We start from the raw sequence: 19,045 nt of genomic DNA, 5'->3' as shown, positions 1-19,045 counted from the left end.
CGTCGGGCATGCTGAGTGTTCCCGCGGCGAGGCATACTGTGTTCGCATGGGGGAGGCACGGAAGACTTCAGGGCCTCGCATCTGTTCAGGTCAGGTTTCGGCACTTTGTGAATATGCACCAAACAAAGAAAATAGTACTTAAGAGTTTTGTGGATTTGAAATTACATATAAGGGATTGTGGGGCTAATTCAGTTAAGACGTGGATACCTTTAAAGTTTGTTGACATTATCTGACACTTCATGTTTCAATGCAGCACCTCTTAGCAAATATATTCAGATAAGATCCGGATTTGTGAAGATAATGCCGTGTCGTTGCTACAGAAATACAAATACCTTGCTGAAGACAGCAACATGTCCGTGCCGTCCGAGCCCAGCAGCCCCCAGAGCAGCACGCGCACGCGCTCGCCTTCCCCGGAGGACATCCTGGAGCGGGTGGCTGCGGACGTCAAAGAGTACGAGCGGGAGAACGTTGACACGTTCGAGGCCTCGGTGAAAGCCAAGCACAACCTGATGGCCGTGGAGCAGAGCAACGGTGAGCGGGTTAGGGTTTGCTTCCGCTGGCTCTGCCTGTCTCCTCGCAGCTCTTCTCCCTGCTGTGTCGTTGCAACGAGGGTGTATTTGGGGAGGGAGACGCGCCCGGGACTAGGAGTGTGTTGCTCCCGCTGTTGCAGGAGCAGAGTTAAGTGCTTTCATTAGCTCATGTAAATGCGCGCCCGCCTGCCCCCTGCCTTCTGCGCTGCTTGCTGGAGTGCTTTACAGCGGATCCCTGCCATGACTTGATCTCATCCGTGAATGCTTCAGTTCGTACTTGTTAGATAAGGGCTTGCTTTTTAAAAAGCATGACTCGTACTTGGTAAAATTGACTTTGCGTATCTGCTCTCTGTTTGCAGATGGTTGCTTTGACTCAGAATCCAGAATGAGACATACGTTGTATCTGGGGTATCTGTCTCTTAGGTCTCTTTCTCAGTGGTTTTCCAGCTGTCCCCATTGTGGTGGCCCCGCACCCCAGCCCAGCCCCTCTTGCCGTTGACTTTGGGGACTGCCGGGGCCTGTATCTGGGCACCTTTTCTACTCTGATGTTGTCTGACCTTAGTCTTGTCATTTGCTGCCCTTGTCCTCTGTATTTCTTGAAAACTAGTAGTGGTAGAGACTAGTGTAATTTTTCCATCCAGAGTACTTGGTACATGCGTCCCATTGGGTGGCATGTGGTGTGTGGCTGTCCTGTTTTTGTTGAGATGGTTAGACAAGACAGGCCTCTGGGTCTCCTCTGGGCTGTCACCGTGCAGTTGGACAGCCAGCGGCCATCCTTGCTTAGATCCATTTCATGGGGAGGTTCCACAGTGGTGATTTTTTTACATTTCCGTCATTCCTTTTGAATTATTAGCTCTAATTCTGTAAAAGAAGTTTCCATTCTTTGATTATCTCAAAATAGAGTTTGTGCAGGAAAGGCATGACAGGTGTCTGATCATTCTCCTTTGCTGGCCCGGTTTTGGCATGGAATAGGGCTGGCGCCCCCCAGGGGTGACCAGTGAGACTGCGGCGGCCCTGGGGTCATCATGCACTTCCTGCGCTGGAGTCTGCTGCTGCCGTTCTCCTGACGCTCGGGCTATTCTCCGTCGGGGGAGGGGGTGCTTTTAAATTGGTCTCTGGTGTCTTTTTGACCCAAACCCTGCAGTTTTTAACATGGCTGTCTTTCTAGGACAGGGGTCCACTAACTTTCTGTAAAATGTCAGAAAGTAAATGTTAGGCTTTCGTAATTATTTCAGACTCTGTTCCAACTGCTGAACTCCACTGTCGTGTAGAGTGGCCTCGCCCCCGGATGAGTGAGCAGGGCCGCGTCCCCAGGACACTTGGTGGATTGAATGTCATGTGGTGTTCACGGGTCACAAAATACGCATCGTGTTTTTCCCGAGACCTCTCCAAATGTAAAAATGGGCCATACAGGAAAAGTGAGGCCGAGGTTGCCGACTCCTGTTCCACCACAGTGAGTGATCATGGCCTCACCTGTGGGTGTCTTGCCCTAGAACAGGATCAGCTGGTGCTCCAGGAACCCTGGGTCCATTTAGTAGGAAATGTCCCTTGGAAACTACAGGGCACTGAGAGATGCCCATTGCTCCTGGGCCCTTCCACCAGACCCAGCTAGGAAACACACACGCTCTTGGACACGAGGCGGATGTTGCCGATTCGGATTTGAGGTTTATAGGGGTTTTGCTAACTTCCTTGACTTTACATTTTATCTTTTTTGCAGTGGAAAAACTTAGTTACTTAGGTTATTACTTTGAAACTTTCATATGTACAGTCATCACTATGATTATCAATATGAAATACATTGAATGCAATTTGAAAATGTAATTTTCTTTCTGTCCTTGGGATGCAGTCCAAGGTGTATAGTCAGCAAATCTGTGTCTTAAAGTTAATTTTTCTGTCTGATTATACCACCAGTTTGAAAAGTTTTGGTTTATTTTCATTCACTTTTGATTTTTAGGGGTAATTTGGGCTTTTAAAAAATTATTTAAACATTTCATATAGGTATGCATTTGCATTCCATTTACACAAGCACACGAAAAATCACCCTGTACACACTTCCCTGTCTGAGAAGACCTCCATTCCTTTCTGCAGCCGTGTAGTATTTCAGTGTAATGAGGGTGTCAGTTTACTCAGTCTTCTAATGGGGGTGTTTGGGTTGCGTCCTGTCGTTGCCTGTTGGTTGGAGCATTAATCATAATTGCATTGTGCGTTAAGGCTTTTTTTCTACTTGCTACTGTGTCTTTGGTTTCCTGGAAGTGGACTTGCTGGGTTTGAAGAGTCAGTGAATATGTGATTTTGCTGTGTATTTCCAGAGTCCCCTCTATGGGGGTTATACAGTTTGGCCATCCTGCAGGCAATGTCTGAGTGCTTTTTTATCAAGGGCCTTGTTCAGAATATTGTCATACTTTTAAATTTTTAGGAAGCTCATAGGAGAGAAATGCTATTTCATTGTGATTTTAATTTGCGTTTCATTTACTGTGAGATTGGACATATGTTCATATGCTTAATGCCATTACATTCTTTTTTTTTCTAAAAACGCCTTATTTTTTTTGTCCAGTTTTTTAATGGGGTTATTAGACTTTTTAGGAGAGAAATACAGACAGCTATCTATAGTGGGGATATTAACCTTTTGAAATTTAAGCTGCAATTTAGAAATAAGACTTTTTTAAAGATGAGCTTTCATTTTAATAATCATTACTTAGCTAATAGTACATTAATTTAACTAATGTTAGTGAAAGTATTAGGCTTGTCAACCTTCTGAAATGCATTCTTTTAGTAAAAAGTGATAGCTTTATAGATCTTAAGTGTTATAAAGTGATTTTAAGTTGGGTAGTAATGAAAAACTGATGTGCAGGTGGGGAAAAATGTTTGAATTGCTGGTAGTGATTTTCCAGAATTACTGTTTGTGGTTTAATGTGTCTCTGCATTTTTCAAATATTCATGCTAATTCCCATTAGTTTACCGTTACTTCCCATTAAGGTTCATCTCAGAAGAAGCTGTTGGCACCTGATATGTTTACAGAATCCGATGATATGTTTGCTGCGTATTTTGATGTAAGTAATTTTAAGTCTTAAAAATACAATTGTCAAATAGAAAAGCACGTGCAACAAATGTGTTTGAGTGGTATATACACACGTAGAGAAGGGTAAAGCAAATTAACGTTAACACTGGGGCAGCCTGGGTGAAGTGTATCTGAAATGTCTTGTACTAGTTTTGCAACTTTCCTCTAAGCCTGAAGGGAGGTCAAGTTTTAAAACAAGTGCAGTGGGACAGTCTGAGAACTTCATTAAAGTTAGCACTGAGTGACTTAAATGTGTAGATGGTTTCTTTTTAGACAGCTGTTTTCTTGGATTTACAGATGTGTGGCAGGGAGAGGCTGGTTGTAGTTAGGTGAGACAAAATGATGCCAGTAATTTCCAGGCCTGTTTGGAACAGAGTCCTCTTCGGGCTCCCCTCGTGTAGCTGATTGGGAACTTGAGGGTTTGGAACCTAGCAGAATTCATTGAAGAGTTGGAAATGTTATAAGGAGTGAATTAACACATTTTGGTCTTTTGGCTATTTTATCAGTGGTTTTTCTTGAAAAACTTAAAACATACTTAAAAGTCTGAGACCATTTCCATCATAAATTGAAGAGAACATGAGAAGTAAGGAGGCTTTGGTAAAGGAAGGTGGGGTGGGGAGGATGGACATGAAGAGGGAAGTTAGAAGTGGATTAAGACCCTGGAGACACCGGTGAGTGATTTAAGTGACGTGTCCCTAATGTGACACGTTGCAACAAGAACACACAAAAAAGATGAGTTAAGAGAGGATAGAATGGTTTTGAGCCAGTGAAAGTACCGGCACCCATCACTTACCTGGACGATGTTGAAGGATTTTCTGGGGGTTTGGAGAGGGGTCTGTGACAGAGACTTAAGAAGTTCCAGAGTTCCTGAGTTCTCACGCAGACTTGTCCAGTGCCGCCAGTGACACTGCATACACAGCCGGGCGGAGAGGCGGGGTGTTGCATGAACGGGGCAGGGAAAGACATGCAAGTTGATAGGGAGTTAGATACCGGTTTTCCTGAGTGTGCCTCTGATGTCTGTCTCTCTGTCAGTAGCCATAGAAAATCAGGTATGGTTTTGAGATTTTACTTTCATCTATAATGCCCCAGGCACGTTCCTGGAAGTTTCTGAAGATTATGTGTTAATTTTTTTCCCTGAGCATTACTGTATGCAGGAGACTTTGGTGTCGTGTTTTAGCTGCATCACATTTACGTAAGTCATAGTAAGAGTTTATTGAAGTTGGCATAAAATCGTTTTATCAGATTATGGCAGGGTTTGCCCGTGTTTCTTTTGAAGGAAGTGCTTTCACTGTCTGCCTCGTCGACGGCTAAATAGCTCACATTGCTGCCTTCATTTCAGAGTGCGCGTCTTCGGGCTGCTGGCATTGGGAAAGACTTCAAAGAGAACCCCAACCTCAGGGACAACTGGACTGATGCCGAAGGCTATTACCGTAAGTTCACGGCGCACTTCAGGCTCCTCGTAACGTTCTGTAGAATTACGTTGCTTGATGCCTGCACACTTGGGAGGACTCTGCAAGTAGCATCGCAGTGGCATCACTTGTAAAGTGTGGCACACCTGGCAGCTGTGTGAGCCCGTGCTGTGTTCTGCCGAGCAGCCCAGAAGCATCACAAGTTGAAGCAAGGTGAAGACTTGCTGTGCAGCTGAAGGCTGCTCAGAGTTACTTTCAGCCGTGAGATAACCCTTCAAGGGTAGGGTATGTCATTTGCTTGTCTTGAACCGAAACCAAGAAAAACGACACACAAGGTCCCTGGGTGCCAGCCGTGCGGTTTGTCCTGCAGTGCGCGCACAGCTTCCCTGCTCGCTGTTAAGGTCGTCCGCAGTTGCCGGGACAGCGGAAACACTTGTAAGGGTTGGAAATCGCAGCTTTAACCACAGTATGCCAGGGGCACAGGGGAGGCGAGGCCTGGGGTCTCCGGGGGTGTCCAGGAAGACACGTTTGACAGCACTGTTTCGCCTGCTTCTTGATTTGTCATGCGTATCTCATAGTTCTGCCTGGTGATCTGTTAAGGTCAGAATTCTAATTTTTTAATTTATCTCTTTAGGTGTGAACATAGGTGAAGTCCTGGATAAGCGTTACAACGTGTATGGCTACACCGGCCAGGGTGTATTCAGTAACGTGGTCCGAGCCAGGGACAACGCCAGAGCCAACCAGGAGGTGGCCGTGAAGATCATCAGAAACAACGAGCTCATGTGAGTTGGGGCCGCGGGACACGGGACGCAGCCCTTCCCACCCGGGCGGGCCAGACGTCGGGCCCCGTGGTCTGTGTGAGGCAGGCACCGTGCGTGTGAATGGCTGGGTTTTACCTCACGGTCACACGTTTCGGGTGTGAAGTTCTGGGGCTGCAGGCCAATGGCACGTGGCTCAGCCCAGTGCGTTTCAGCACCCACTCTGTGCACCAAGACCAGCGTAGACGTCTGCCTTCTGCCACTCGTCGTAGGGCCAGCCTCGCCGCGCCTGCCTCCCACTGGGGGCCAGAGGTGAGAGACAGGACCACGCTGACTAGCCGTCCCCGAGCGTGTGGTGGCTGCAGGAGGCAAAACCGCGGGGGTCAGGCGGCTGCGGGAGTTACCTGTAGCTTCCGTCTGTCGCCTTTCCTTCCATTGGCTGGGAGGTACCTGCCGTCTTGTGCGCTGGGCTATAGTCCGTGCCGCCCGCCGAGCGGGCGGCAGTCAGCTTACCGTTGGTCTGAGAACACTAGGAAGAAGTGCTTAGGCTTACACTAAAGTCCTGGGCTGCCCTCGGCTTAGAGAGTTTTTTTTGTTTGGTGGAAATCCCCAGCTTCCACATTACAGACAGTAAGTTTAAAATACAGTCTGTGGACAAATTATAGCTAGAATTTCAGAGGATAGTATTTACATGAAGATGTTCTGAGATTAAATGTGCGAGATTGATCTCCCTTCAAGCGTGGTGGCTTTGTTCCTCGGTGTTTCTGTTTTGTTAATTGATTATTCTGGAAATTAGCTATGGAAACCGTATTTGGCTGAGTGTTAATTATTGTGTGAATGATACAGAGACTTGTCAGTCCTCAGCAGATCTGTTATTAGTACTTTAAAAAAACAAACTAAACTTGTGATACATCCGACTGGAACTAACAAATACTTACTTAGTTTTCCTAAACTGGATGTATTCTGTTCTGACCTAATTTTCTTTTTCATTTCAGGCAAAAAACGGGTTTAAAAGAATTAGAATTTTTGAAAAAACTTAATGACGCTGATCCTGATGACAAATTTCATTGTTTGCGACTCTTCAGACATTTTTATCACAAGCAGCATCTCTGTCTCGTGTTCGAGCCTCTGAGGTACGTGTGAGAACGTGTACGTCACCCGGAGAGCTGGCCACTTCGCCCCTGCCAGCCTCAGTTCAGGGGATGCTGGGATCGATGCTCTGTGTCCCTGACTTTTCTCCAGTTAGCTCTAGTTTTTGCTGTGGTGAAGAGCTAACTTCTTGAAAGTCATAATGTGTGAACATGAATTGGCTATGTTCTGGGTGCCGCACATTCACCCCGAGTGGCCTTCAGCTCGGCAGAGAGAGTCTCTGAAAATTAAACACTTTAAGGAAGGGTTGAGCTGGAATGAAAAGACATGAGCATAGTGGGGTTTGATCTTCAAAAGTATGGCCTCATTTTTCTGCCGTCAGCTGTAAGCCCATTCTAAAATCAACAGGGATTTTTACCACTGCACGTCTTCCCTTCTGTTTACTTGGAAAATAGTGTTGTGTACACAGGTTCATGTGCTCTCCTTTCAGTGTAGAATCTGATTTATCAAACGTTTGGGCAGCGGGGGTGGGGGGTTCTTGAACCAAGTATTTTCATTGTAGTTCGTGTTTTGAACTTGATTTTATTTTATTTCCATTTTGCATTTTAACCCCTAATTTTGGTTTTTTTTTTCTTTCTTAAAAGTATGAATTTACGAGAGGTGTTAAAAAAATATGGTAAGGATGTTGGCCTTCATATTAAGGCTGTAAGATCCTATAGTCAGCAGTTGTTCTTGGCACTGAAACTCCTTAAAAGATGCAATATCCTCCATGCAGATATCAAGCCAGACAACATCCTGGTAAGTCAGAGATCAGCGGCCCTGCACCTCCGTGTGGCCTCTCACCTGGTGTGGTTACCGCCGTGTTGTGCTAGAGGTAGCGTCTTAGGAGAAATAATTCAGCATATTAATTACCCGTCACAATGACTTGACCAGTTTTTACTTCTTCTGGAAAGTGGGTCGTGAAATTTTCTAGTGAAGTGTAAAGAAAAAGGGAGAAGCAGACCGCTGTCTGGGTTTTCCCTCCTGACAGTAGGTTTAGTGCACGCAGATCCCGGGGCGCTGCGGTGCAGTGCTGGTGGCGTCCTCTGGTGTCTGGGAAGGTGCTGCGATGTTACTGTCTTGAGATGAGTATTCACAGTCCTAGACAGCGTGAGGGACACTTAAGGGCGTTGCCCGCTCGGGACGCGCGGAGTTGCGTTCCGGGTGTCCGGGGAGTCCCTTGCCCTCTGTTCCTTGTGCTGTGGAAGCTGCGGCTGCCGGGGCCACGCCCAGGAGAGCTCGCTGTCCGAGCTGGCCCAGCCGCGCGGTCCGAGCTCCTGGCCGCTGGGCGGGAGGCGCAGGCCTCTCTGTGTGTTTGAAACTTGGAAGCAGACCTCGTCACCGCGGAGGGGTGGCGCGTGCGCAGCCCTTCCCTCCCTGGCCCTTTCTTCGTGTCTGTTGTCGGCGCGTCCCGGCGGGGCCGTGCTCACAATTTGCGGGGTGCGTAGCTCGTCCGTCAGTAGTTAGCATGTGCCACACCTTAAAATAAGATACCCCGTTAAGGTTTGTTCAGGACTCCGAGGCAGTAGCTTGGCACTTAATTCAGAGTTCTCTTTTTCCTTTCTTTGTTTAATATCTTAAAAATACCCCCTTGCAGACGAGCACGTTGATGCTGTGTTGTGCCGGGCGACCTACCGCGTTTCCGATCTGACTCGGGTGAGGGGGGCTGGGTGATGGCAGGGAGGTGGCAGGCTTGGTGTGGACGGCTTGCAGACCTGCCTAGTCAGCTTCATGGGTGACTTTGACCTCTTTCTCTTTTTTACATTGCAAAGTACACCATCCCTGTCAAGGAGTGTGTGAACTGTGTACAAGTGAAAGGTAATTACGCAGGGAACGTCTGTGTGACCACCGTGGAGGTCAGATAAAACATGGGCGAGGACCCTAGGAGCTCTTGTTTTTACAACTTTGTTTTTCTTCAAGTTTTGCTAAACTAGTGTAGGTTTTCACATGGATTCAGACGGCTTTCCCTTCTTCCTGAGAAAGGAAAAAGTAGACGTCAGAGACCATGTGGGGCTGCTTGTCCATGAAATTGCAAAGCGCTCCGCCTGGGTTGCAGCTGTCAGTGTCCTCCGGGGCCAGCAGAGGGGAGAGCAGATGTGGGCCCTGCTGTTGAGGGCGTTTGTCAGTCCAAGCTCCGCGGAGAGATGATGATTTTAAAGTGGCCCTGGGGTTTTCTCTGGGTTTTCACGCTGCCTCCTGAAGTCACTGCATGCAGTTTATGTTTAAAAGCACTTTTCCATTTGAAGATCCCTATATCCCTGATCCCCCAGAGGACCAAGAGAGCGGTGACTGAAGTGGCAGCTGTAATCCTGTCTGTTGTCACCGTCCTCTGGACGTCAGCTGCAATGGACGGTCTGTACCACGCCTGGAGAGACTGCCCGGGGCCTTGGATTTACAGTGCTGTGTCTCTGGGGCGGGAAAAGCAGGCCTCGTTCAAGTCCCAACTCGGAATCTGTGTGTGTCTCTTTTGAAGGGGGGAAGGGACTCTGCACTGTGAATTGCCTTCACTTGCTAATCCCGAGCCTGCCTGTGACTCTGACTCATGAGTGGCGCAGCCATGGGAGCAGCTCCAGGCCTTGTCGGCAGGTGTCACTGTCCCTGTGTGTGTGGAGTGTTTCCGAGGGAAGAGGAGCAAGTGGCTGATACAGTGTTCGTGTTCCATCAGTTTTGCCGAATATATTTAACGTTTCCTGACTAATACCTTCTTCGTGTTTAAGGGGTTTTATATTTTTTATACTTGAAGTGAGTAAATTTGGGATGGCCCAGCAGCTACGGACGGAGAATGTTTTTACGCTGTTTTGTCTATAAATTTAATCTGACTCCTCCTGCTTTCTTTGCCGTCATAATTTTCTGGCAAATGAAAGTTAACTTAAGTCAGTTGTAGGTTAATCTAATGAATGTCTTCATGTTCCTTGTAAGTAGTCAGTTGACTTTATGCAGGTTTTCTGGGGATTTTTAGAAGATATTTCAGTGCTTTCTCTTAACTACTCCTTTCTTTTCTAAATAGTATTGGTTAAAATTAAGTTTACCTGGTATTACCCCTATTTTCTCACTGAAGAGGTTCTCTTACTAATTATAATCAAATATTTGATAGCTCATAATTACTCATAATTAGGAAATTAAGTTATAACATAATTTAGGGCTAAGTTAAAAATAATTAAGGAGTCAGTGAGTGACTTTGTTCTCAATATTAGAAATAACTTCTCAAAGCCAATTATTTTTATCTGATTATTTGTCTTAATTATTCCCGGCATGAGTTCAACTTCATGATAAAATATTTTGCAGGTTAATGAATCAAAAACCATTTTAAAGCTCTGTGATTTTGGGTCGGCTTCACACGTGGCAGACAACGACACGACGCCCTACCTTGTCAGTAGATTTTACCGCGCTCCTGAGATCAGTAAGTGTCCTCGGGTGCTCTCTGGCCCGGCCGTCCTGTGCGGTGGAGGCCGCGTGGTTGCGGCTGAGCACGGTTTTCCATCACGCTCAGCCGCTGCACGAGCCGCTCGTCCTCAGGGGGAATGGCGTAGTGTGACGGGCGGCTTGGCCGTGTCTGGCAAGAGTAACAGGCAGCTGTGGACAGTCCTCCCTTGAGAAGACTGCTCTTGGTTACGCAGGGCCTGACCGTCCCATGTATGAATTGCGTGGGACCTTGGTCGTGTCTTCCTGTTGCCGTGGCCGAGGCTGGTTGGCACGTCTGCCGAAGATGAAATGGAGAGAGAGATGCGCTTCCTTCTGCCCTTCAGTGCCTTCCCCACCCCCGCATGTTTTAAGGTTTTAAGTGTGAGTCCGTATTAGGAATTAATAGGAAAGAACATGAAACTGATGCCAGAGTGGTGGTAAAATCGTGGATCTAGAGTCCAGGCTAAGTCAGTCCCCTGTTAGCGGAGATGAACGGCAGCTCGTTGGTTTCCTCCGTGTGTGCTGACGTCTGGTTTGCTTCAGTTATAGGCAAAAGCTATGACTACGGCATAGACATGTGGTCTGTGGGCTGCACCTTGTATGAGCTCTACACTGGAAAGATTTTATTTCCTGGCAAAACCAATAACCACATGTTGAAGCTCGCCATGGATCTCAAAGGAAAGATGCCAAATAAGGTAGGGTGTTCGTGCGAGCCTGCTCTCCTCGGGGCCTTGGCGGTGCCTTCCTGCACACCCTGGGTTCTGACACGTGCTCGTCTCCAGAGAGTGGCTCTGAGACAGTTTCAGAGGCAGGCACCTGGCGACTGTGGCTCCTTAGCTCTTCCTTGTTTCTGGTGTGTAAATTAGTGCTTCTGAACAGCCAGGAGCTCTTGAGAGAGAAGACGAGAACTGCCTTCTCCTTTTCTCGTCTGCAGTCTGTCTGTGTGAATCCTAAGCAGGAGGGCAGGGGCCTGCTGTTGGGCAGAACTGGAGTTGAGGAGGACAGCTGACGCAGACACCTGGCCACGTAGGTGGGGCTGTTTTCACCTCCTCCTCCTTGTGCCTGGCCGTCACGCCGCGGGGGCCCTGGGAGCGCGGCCGCACTGCCGCAGCTGGGCGGCAGCAGGTGCAGGCCAGGTGGACAGACAGGTCAGGACGGCCTCGGTCATCAGGATGAGTGGGGGGAGGGGACCAGAAGGGGGACTTGATGGCGGTCAGTTGGAAGTTATTTGGGGAAGGAAGAGGGTTTGGAGAAAACTCACAGGAAATGACCTCTTTTTAACCTAAAACCCTTGATGCTTGAGCTATAATATCAGTTTCTGTTTGATTAACACAAATTAAGAACTTTATAGACATTTTATAAAAATGTCTGCAGGCCGTATTATGGCCTTTTATGATTTCAGCTTTTTTGCTGAATTTGAGAGATTTATAGATTTTTCTCCCTATAGGTCAGAGGCCATTATGGCTTTTAGTTATGTCCAAATTCTGTTTTGTTGGACTTGTTTAGACTAAGTTACACAGAAATTGGCTGTCTTGACATTTGCTTTAATGAGGTCTGACCTGTGTCATTTTAGGGCTGTTAGAACATAATTTTAAAAATGTCGTTAGGTTTCTTAACTGCCGGAGGAAAAGGCCCCAGTTGTCTAGTACATTTCCTCTCTCCAAGCAAATGATTTTTAAGTCTCTATTTAATCCTCAGTTTCAAATAGTGAAAGCCTGGCTCGTGTTGTAACTGGCCTGGCTCGCTGCCTAGGGAAGCACAATTGCACGTTAGTAGGTGGTTTCAGGTGCGACATTTGCGTTAGCTTTTCCAAAGATGTTACTTTCTGGAAAGCAAGGAATCAGATCATTTTCAAATAATGAAACAAACCCAGAGAGAGAATGTCTGTGTGACTTGTTACATGTTAGCTGGTCAGTAGACCAGACTTTTCTAAGAGCTCAGAGCCCATGTTGGTTTTGCTTTATTGCCAGATGATTCGGAAAGGTGTGTTCAAAGACCAGCATTTTGATCAGAACCTCAACTTCATGTACATAGAAGTGGATAAAGTGACAGAGAGGGTGAGTCTCCTGTAGGTGTGGTTCATTAAATGGCCATCTGTTAACGGAGTGAGTGCGGGGGGCGGAGGTGGGTGCTGGTCTAGCAGATTTGAATATTTTAAACCACTAAAAATAATTCCGTCTTGCTGTTGACCAGTTCCTGAATAAACATCAGATTATGGAAAAGATGAAGAGATTTTAAAATGTTTTCCTAGTAGAATGAGTTTATTTTTACCACATTTAGGCCCTTTTCTCTCCCCTTGGATCGCTTTCTCGGTCTGGCCTCCCGTCCAGCTTGCGTGCTACTGCCAGAGTGGTCTTTTTGAAAACAAATCTGATCATATCACTCTGCCAGCCTAGAAGTGCTTCGAGGGCTCCCTATTACCTATAAAATAACGTGTTTCACTCAGAAAGACTCCGTCCTCAGCGGTAACCCCGCTCCTGGCGTGGGCCTGGGCTGGCTGCTGTGCAGCCCCCAGGCCTCCGTGCACGCGCCGCCCTGACCTCCTTGTCTCTTGTTCTCCCTCCTGATTCACAGCACCTCGTGGTACAGACTCGGGTGCCTGCCTGCCTGTCACCTCAGAGCAGGGAAAGTGCAGTTCAGACACAAGTGCTGACCGTTCATGACTTTTCATTACATAACGTGCTTTTGAATTCTCGTAGAATTCCTTTCTCTGGTCATTTTGATCTTAAGTTACGTATGTTTAGTGACTTATTTAGAGACACACATTTAAAAAATTATTTTTAGGAGAAAGTTACTGTCATGAGCACCATTAATCCAACCAAGGACCTGTTGGCCGACCTGATTGGGTGCCAGCGACTTCCAGAAGACCAGCGTAAAAAAGTCCACCAGCTGAAGGACTTGCTGGACCAGATCCTAATGTTGGACCCAGCTAAACGGATCAGCATCAACCAGGCCCTGCAGCACGCCTTCATCCAGGAGAAGATTTAAACGAGATGAAGACGCTCCCAGGGTTTGCATAATTAAATACAAAGACTGAAGAAATTTCACAGCAGTCTATTAATGTATATAAACTTATAAATATTTCTCCAGCAAATTTGAGGAAGCATGATATATTTGAATTAACACCAAGGGTGATATTTCTTTTAGAAATGTTAGTTTACTTGTTTTGTGTCTTATGTGAAGTTTCACTGTAGAACTGTTTTAATTGCCAAGACTGCACAGAATCACAGTGCTAATGTAAGTGGTTGCAGCTCACGGGAAGGACAGAGCATCTGTTACAAAATGAGTAGTAATGCTGGGTGGTTGATCTGTTTAGCAGAGTTGGCTTCATTGTGGTGTTGAGGTGGGATGGCCAGCATAAATGCTGTTTATATTCACGTTTCCCTAGGTGTGTGCGCAGGCCACAGCAGCATGCCCTGGGTGTGGTCAGTGCCGCAAGGGGTCTGTTCCTTCTTGAGCCTGCCTGCAGGGATGGTCTCCTCTTTTAAAGCAGGTTGTGTACAACATTCAGTACACTGAAGGTAAGCTAAACCATCAACATCACTGGTGTTTTAAGATGTTATTTTATTGGAACAATTGACAAATGAGGGATATTAGCTTTGTGGCAGAATTCCCTGCATGTGTGATAACTGATCTTGTTTTATTTTTGGCATTGCAACTGTGGCATAGTTACAATTTCTGTTCTGTTCATCACATTTAAAATTGGAAGAGTATGCGCTTGATGGATAGAGCGCCTTCAGTGTACTGTTTCTTATTAACTTTAATTTTTTTAAATCAACTTGCTATAGACTTTATATACATTTTGTTAAATACAGTTCCTAGTGACATAGAAACAAGGCGTAGTTTTCATTTACAAATAACAAATGTTGAGGCCCGATTCTGGAAGTCCTCATATTTAAAATTTAGCTAGACGACATAATGAAATTTTTAACTATTTGTATGTCATTTTGAAAGTGTACTGCTTTATGGTAAAAGTGTTTTTCATTTGTTCATTGTTTTCATTATTTGTGATCATGTTGTCTTTCAATACAGGCATAACCCTCCCACTCTTGAACAAAGCAGCTGCTTTTTAAAAGCGGTAATTGCTTCTTTACCTTTTATTTCTTTTGTAAATGAAGCTTTTCTTTAAGAATGTGACTTTAAAGTGTTGTCTATTGCATAAAACAGTTGACACTCACTTATTGTAAAGTGAAGATTGTTCTACTGCATGTGAAGTGGACCATGCAGATTTCTGTATGTTCTCAGTATGCATCACTAGATAATAAAGTCTTTTGTGAACAAGGCATTTGTAGCCATTTTTAAAAGTTTTTGTCTTCAGTGCTGGTAAGTCAGTTAAACCATATATAGTTAAAAGCAACCTTGCGTTTTTTCCTTTAAGTCTTAACTGAAAGAATTATTTGTTAAAGATGTGAACCTAGCCACAAGTTTTATCATTTTATTAATAATTAGGATCCTAATTATTTCATCAAAAAATTCTACCAGTATTGTCAGCTTTCAGTGTAGTGAGGTAATTCCTATAGGTTATGGGGTATAATTCAGGATTTAACTAATGTTTCTGCTATTTTCTCACTTTTCCTTCTGATGGTGCGGAAAGAGAAAAAGGAAAACGGGGCACAGGCCACTCACCGCCTTCTCCAAGGGGTCTGATTTGCTGAGACACCAGCTTCACCTTCTTAACAAGGTTATTTCTGACAGCATGTGTAGATAAACAATTTAGCAACAATTTAAAACAAAATCATGTAAATCAGTTTGGTTTTGCAACACAAAGGAATTTGTATTTTTAACATGGTTGAAGAGAATTTTTCAGAAATGTATGTAATAATCTTTTCTGTTTGGGTGGTAACATTTATGCTTGTCTCCCTGAGGAATGTGGAAAAATAATCAGATTTTAGGGGTTTAAGTAGTATTTAAAAATTGTAAATGGGATTCTTTTATTCACCCAGGCTCCTAATTACAACACGCATGCACATTTTGGTGCATCCATGAATGGGAAATCAGAATAGCAGGATTCTCCTGGTGGGTTTTGCTCCGTGTGAAGGTGATAGATGCCATAATCATGACAGCCAGCCCTGACTCCACCCCGACTCCTTGTGGCTTAGACTTAGTCACCTAGATGCAAGGTGGTGTTGGCCTCCAGGCGTGAAGCCTTTAAACAAGGCATCACATGCGCAGCCCTCTGCCGTAAGGACACGGCAGCGACGTCCCACCGTTACTTACTCTGGTGACGATACGCTGCCTGGTCAGGTCTTCTGTAGTTTTTTCACTCAGAATAGTTACCGTTTGATGTTTCTGGTGATTTTCATGGTTCCATTTTTATACGTAAATGTTTAAGTAAGTTAACTTCCACTAGAAACCGTTCATCTTATGCCTTCAAAACTGTTACATGTTCTTTAAAAAACAAAGTTGCTTGTTACTTGTTCTTTGTGTTTTAGGTGCAGCTCAGTGGAAGATGATGACACCAGAAGACATGAGCTAAGGTTTCTGTTCTGTAAAAGATTAAAAAAAAAAAAAAAAAGAGAATCCTCCACTTAATTCTGTCTGGTTCTTTAGTTGGCAGCGTTACGATTTGGGTTGCTTTGCCGTCTGGGACTCAGACACGGCAGAGCAGCCGTGCTGTGCCCGCCGTGAGGTGCTTCCTGCCTCCCTGCCCCGGCCCTAGAACCAGACCTGGGGTCAGATGCAGCAGCATAAGGGGCATGGGTGGCGAGGTTCCACTTAGATGAGGTTGTCAGCTGGGCTCCCAGGGTGGTTAGAAGACCCCGCCCGTTGGGGAGTAGTCTCCCAGGTAGCTGGCGGCCCCCTTGTCTGGTGCCCAGGGAGAGACTGCACGCCAGGAGCTCTGCCCGGCCCCTGTGGCACTCTCCGTGTCTGCGCCCAGCCGGGGCTCCTCCGCGGGCTCGGAACAGGCTGATGTGCAGAGCCGCTGCCCCTTTTCTTTCTCGAGGGAAATGAGGTGACAGTCCGTAGATCTTTGATGTTCCCGAACTCGGCATTCCTCCGCTTACCTATTTGAAAGGAGCCCCAAGAACGGTCTTTGTCCTGCACACGGCCTCGTGTCCTAATCTGCGGCATTGCCGCAGCTGGAGCCCGGGGCCCTGCGGGGCCGAGGCCAGTGGTGAGCTGTCCTGGGCCGCCTGCGCTCCCGGGCAGTTGCTGTGTGGTCTTCAGATAGGGTTCTCTTGTGAAGTTTTTGCTTTATTATACTTGATGGCAGAAACGATGGTTATCAGAAATTAGGCTAGAATTTCAAGCTTTTCTAGGGAGGGAGCGTCTTGTCATTAATATTAAGACCCTCCCGGCATTTGTATTCACCCTGAAGTCCTTGTTAGCAGCGCCTGTATCCTTGTTCCCCAGCGCCTGGTTCATTCCAGTCTACTTCTTTTTCTCAGAATAATTGTGTTTGAAAAAAATTGTTTTTGCCATTATAATTACTACTTTCTTTTCCTAACTAAAACGCTCAGGACGTTTTTACAGTACAGAAAAATTGTATAACTTGCGGGGTGTGGTAGAGGCAGTGACAGGGGACATTCTCAGACGCTTCCTCATCTGCACTTTATCATCACTTCGGAGCAGAACTCCGGCTGGCGAGGTAGAAGGGAAATCTGAGAATGAAACGGGTCGCCTGTCTTCAGATTTAGTCCAAGCAGTTAAGGAATCCCCCTTTTAAACACTGAGACGGGAAGGAAGCCGCAGGTGTTCACATACGCAGCTGCTTTCTGTTACGATGTCGTTAGACATCGGGCTTCACACAGTGCTCTTCATAGCGTGTATTCCGTGTGAATTTTACCATTTTCCAAGATGAAGTGTCCTTATAGAAATGTTCGCTACAAATCTGTGTTTTTTACATGGCAATTAATGTGCACCAAGTTGAGTTTTTAAAATGTTTTCCAGTTATTTTTACGTCATCATGGCATCTGTGATTTTTCTTTTCCTTCTACGTGTAGGGTAAGGGCCTGTCCTGAAGAGCCTTTCCATTTAGTGATCAAGATGTGGAAGCTGATCTCTCAAAATAGCGCGCGCCCGAGTTGCTCCCGGTGCCACTTGAATTGCAACTGGGATTTCAGCAGCAACGTTCCCAAATTGACTTACTAGGAAAACTTAATAAAATATGCCTCTTGTTACCATTCTGCCTCCTGATTTTTTCATTGCTCAAGCTTGGCGTTTTACATTTAGTTTAAAGTTAAAAACACTATGTCTTACCTGATGTCTCTCTCACCAATCTTCGCAGAGGTGCTTTGAAAGGCATTTTGTGCCCAGAGATGACTGGGAAATGCCAGGTCCGAGTTCTCAAGACACGGGCTGTGTGAGCCTCGCGGGAGGGGAGGGTGTGCCGGAGGCTGGCCGCCCGCCTGCCAGCATCTGCCCGCCGGAACCTGCAGCCCGGGAGCCGCCGAGTGAGCGCAGGCGTCCTCGCCAGCGGCCAGGCTCACCAAGCGACCCAGCGCAGGGCTCGCGGCAGAGTGTGCTGTGTTCGCGTTCCTGGGACATGTATTTGATTTCATTTTCCTAGTGAGAAACACAGGAAGTAATGAGAGAGTCCCCGTTTCTGTACAGACTTAAAGAAACGGGTTCACTGCAGACGGGGAAGCCCAACGAATGCTGGACTAATACTCCGGCCACCCGTCATTTCCTCCTGAAGAAATGTCTCCAGCTTTAAAAAAAAAAAAGAAAGTGATTAAAATACATGGTAAAGACAGGTTGTGGGAACCTTGCGCACGTGCAGCGCGGGACCGCGGGCCGGAGGGCCGGAGCGGCCGTGTGGCTGGGCCCTGCCCTGGGGCGGCCGTGGAGCGGGCGCGGAGGGGCAGGGGCTCCGGGCAGCCTTCTCGTAAACGCGTAGTCGTAGTTAGGCCTGAAGACTAAGAGCTACATTCTGTCACTTGAAGCGCACCTAACATGACAGCAGGTCACGGGGGAAGTAGCGTGTAGGGTGTACTGGGTTGGTACAAACTTCTAAGAGGCCTCTCCTGTGTGCTTCCTGACGTGGCAGAACCTGCCTGTGTTAAGATCCCAGACGAGCCAAGAAAGGGCGTCAGTGCTGAGGAGCTAAGCGTGGGGACTGGGAGCGGCCGAGAAGCCCAGCTTAACTAAAGTCCCCTGAACAGAAGTACTTTATATGTGCTGCTACAAATTTTGCCAACTGTTTCTTCAAAACTAGTGGTAGAAGTTGGCTTCCAACAGGTCCGGCAAATAGCAAAATCTGAATTTGTTTGTAACTGTATGCCCACCCCGCCCGCCCTGTGGTGCGTTCTCCCCGGTCTGCACCCACCGCCTGGCTTGCCCCCACGTTGTGCGAGGGGCACTTGGTGTTTCCTACGTACTCCCCACTTCTGGCCTCAATTTAGGGACTCGGTTTAAACAAAGAATCGCAACAAGTGTATTTTTACCAACTGATCGTGTGTTAAAATTATTAGTCCCTCAAGGAATATAAAGGAAGACTTGGGGGAAAGGACCAAGTACTCAGGCCGTCGAAGAGTCCTTGGGACGAGCAACTGGCTATTGACAAGGTTATTTTATAATGTTTTATTGAAATTTTTACTAGTTTAAAGCTTTGCCTCAGGTGGCAAGCTCATCTTATGTGTCATTTTGTTGCTGTTACTCAAATTTCTTGTAGTTTAGTGAGGTGAACGACTTCAGATTTTTTTACTGGTTTGGATATTTGAGGCAAAGCTTCCTTTTTGTTTATATAATGCTGAATTTTTTTGTTTGAAATTTAACAGATTGGTAACCTAAAAAAAAAAACATAGTCCCTTGGCCTCA

At 46.3% G+C, this 19,045-nt stretch overlaps 1 protein-coding gene across 6 annotated transcripts in view; it reads left to right on the top strand.

Moving 5' to 3' along the window:
* PRP4K (pre-mRNA processing factor kinase PRP4K) overlaps nt 1-17,409 on the top strand; it is a 34,502-nt gene extending 17,093 nt beyond the window's left edge. The window contains exons 6-18 of one of the 6 annotated variants that reach the window (XR_012062495.1): nt 321-531; nt 3,507-3,580; nt 4,928-5,018; nt 5,632-5,779; nt 6,751-6,888; nt 7,489-7,642; nt 10,169-10,283; nt 10,829-10,980; nt 12,256-12,342; nt 13,070-13,806; nt 14,880-14,966; nt 15,718-15,762; nt 17,230-17,409. Coding sequence is in view for 2 of the 6 variants with exons in the window: in XM_072945750.1 (XP_072801851.1) it covers nt 321-531; nt 3,507-3,580; nt 4,928-5,018; nt 5,632-5,779; nt 6,751-6,888; nt 7,489-7,642; nt 10,169-10,283; nt 10,829-10,980; nt 12,256-12,342; nt 13,070-13,273 (1,374 nt within the window). In the remaining 4 variants the exon portion in view is untranslated. Of the gene's footprint in view, nt 1-320; nt 532-3,506; nt 3,581-4,927; nt 5,019-5,631; nt 5,780-6,750; nt 6,889-7,488; nt 7,643-10,168; nt 10,284-10,828; nt 10,981-12,255; nt 12,343-13,069; nt 14,571-14,879; nt 14,967-15,717; nt 15,763-17,229 lie in introns of those variants that run through there. The other 5 variants (XR_012062498.1, XR_012062496.1, XR_012062497.1 and 2 more) reach the window with 5 other exon arrangements.
* The last annotated feature ends 1,636 nt before the right edge of the window (nt 17,410-19,045 follow it).

This window comes from Vicugna pacos, chromosome 20, assembly GCF_048564905.1.
Source record: "Vicugna pacos chromosome 20, VicPac4, whole genome shotgun sequence".
Lineage (NCBI taxonomy): Eukaryota > Metazoa > Chordata > Mammalia > Artiodactyla > Camelidae > Vicugna > Vicugna pacos.
The sequence above is the reverse complement of the archived record's forward strand: the minus strand, read 5'-3'. Positions and strand labels throughout refer to the sequence as shown.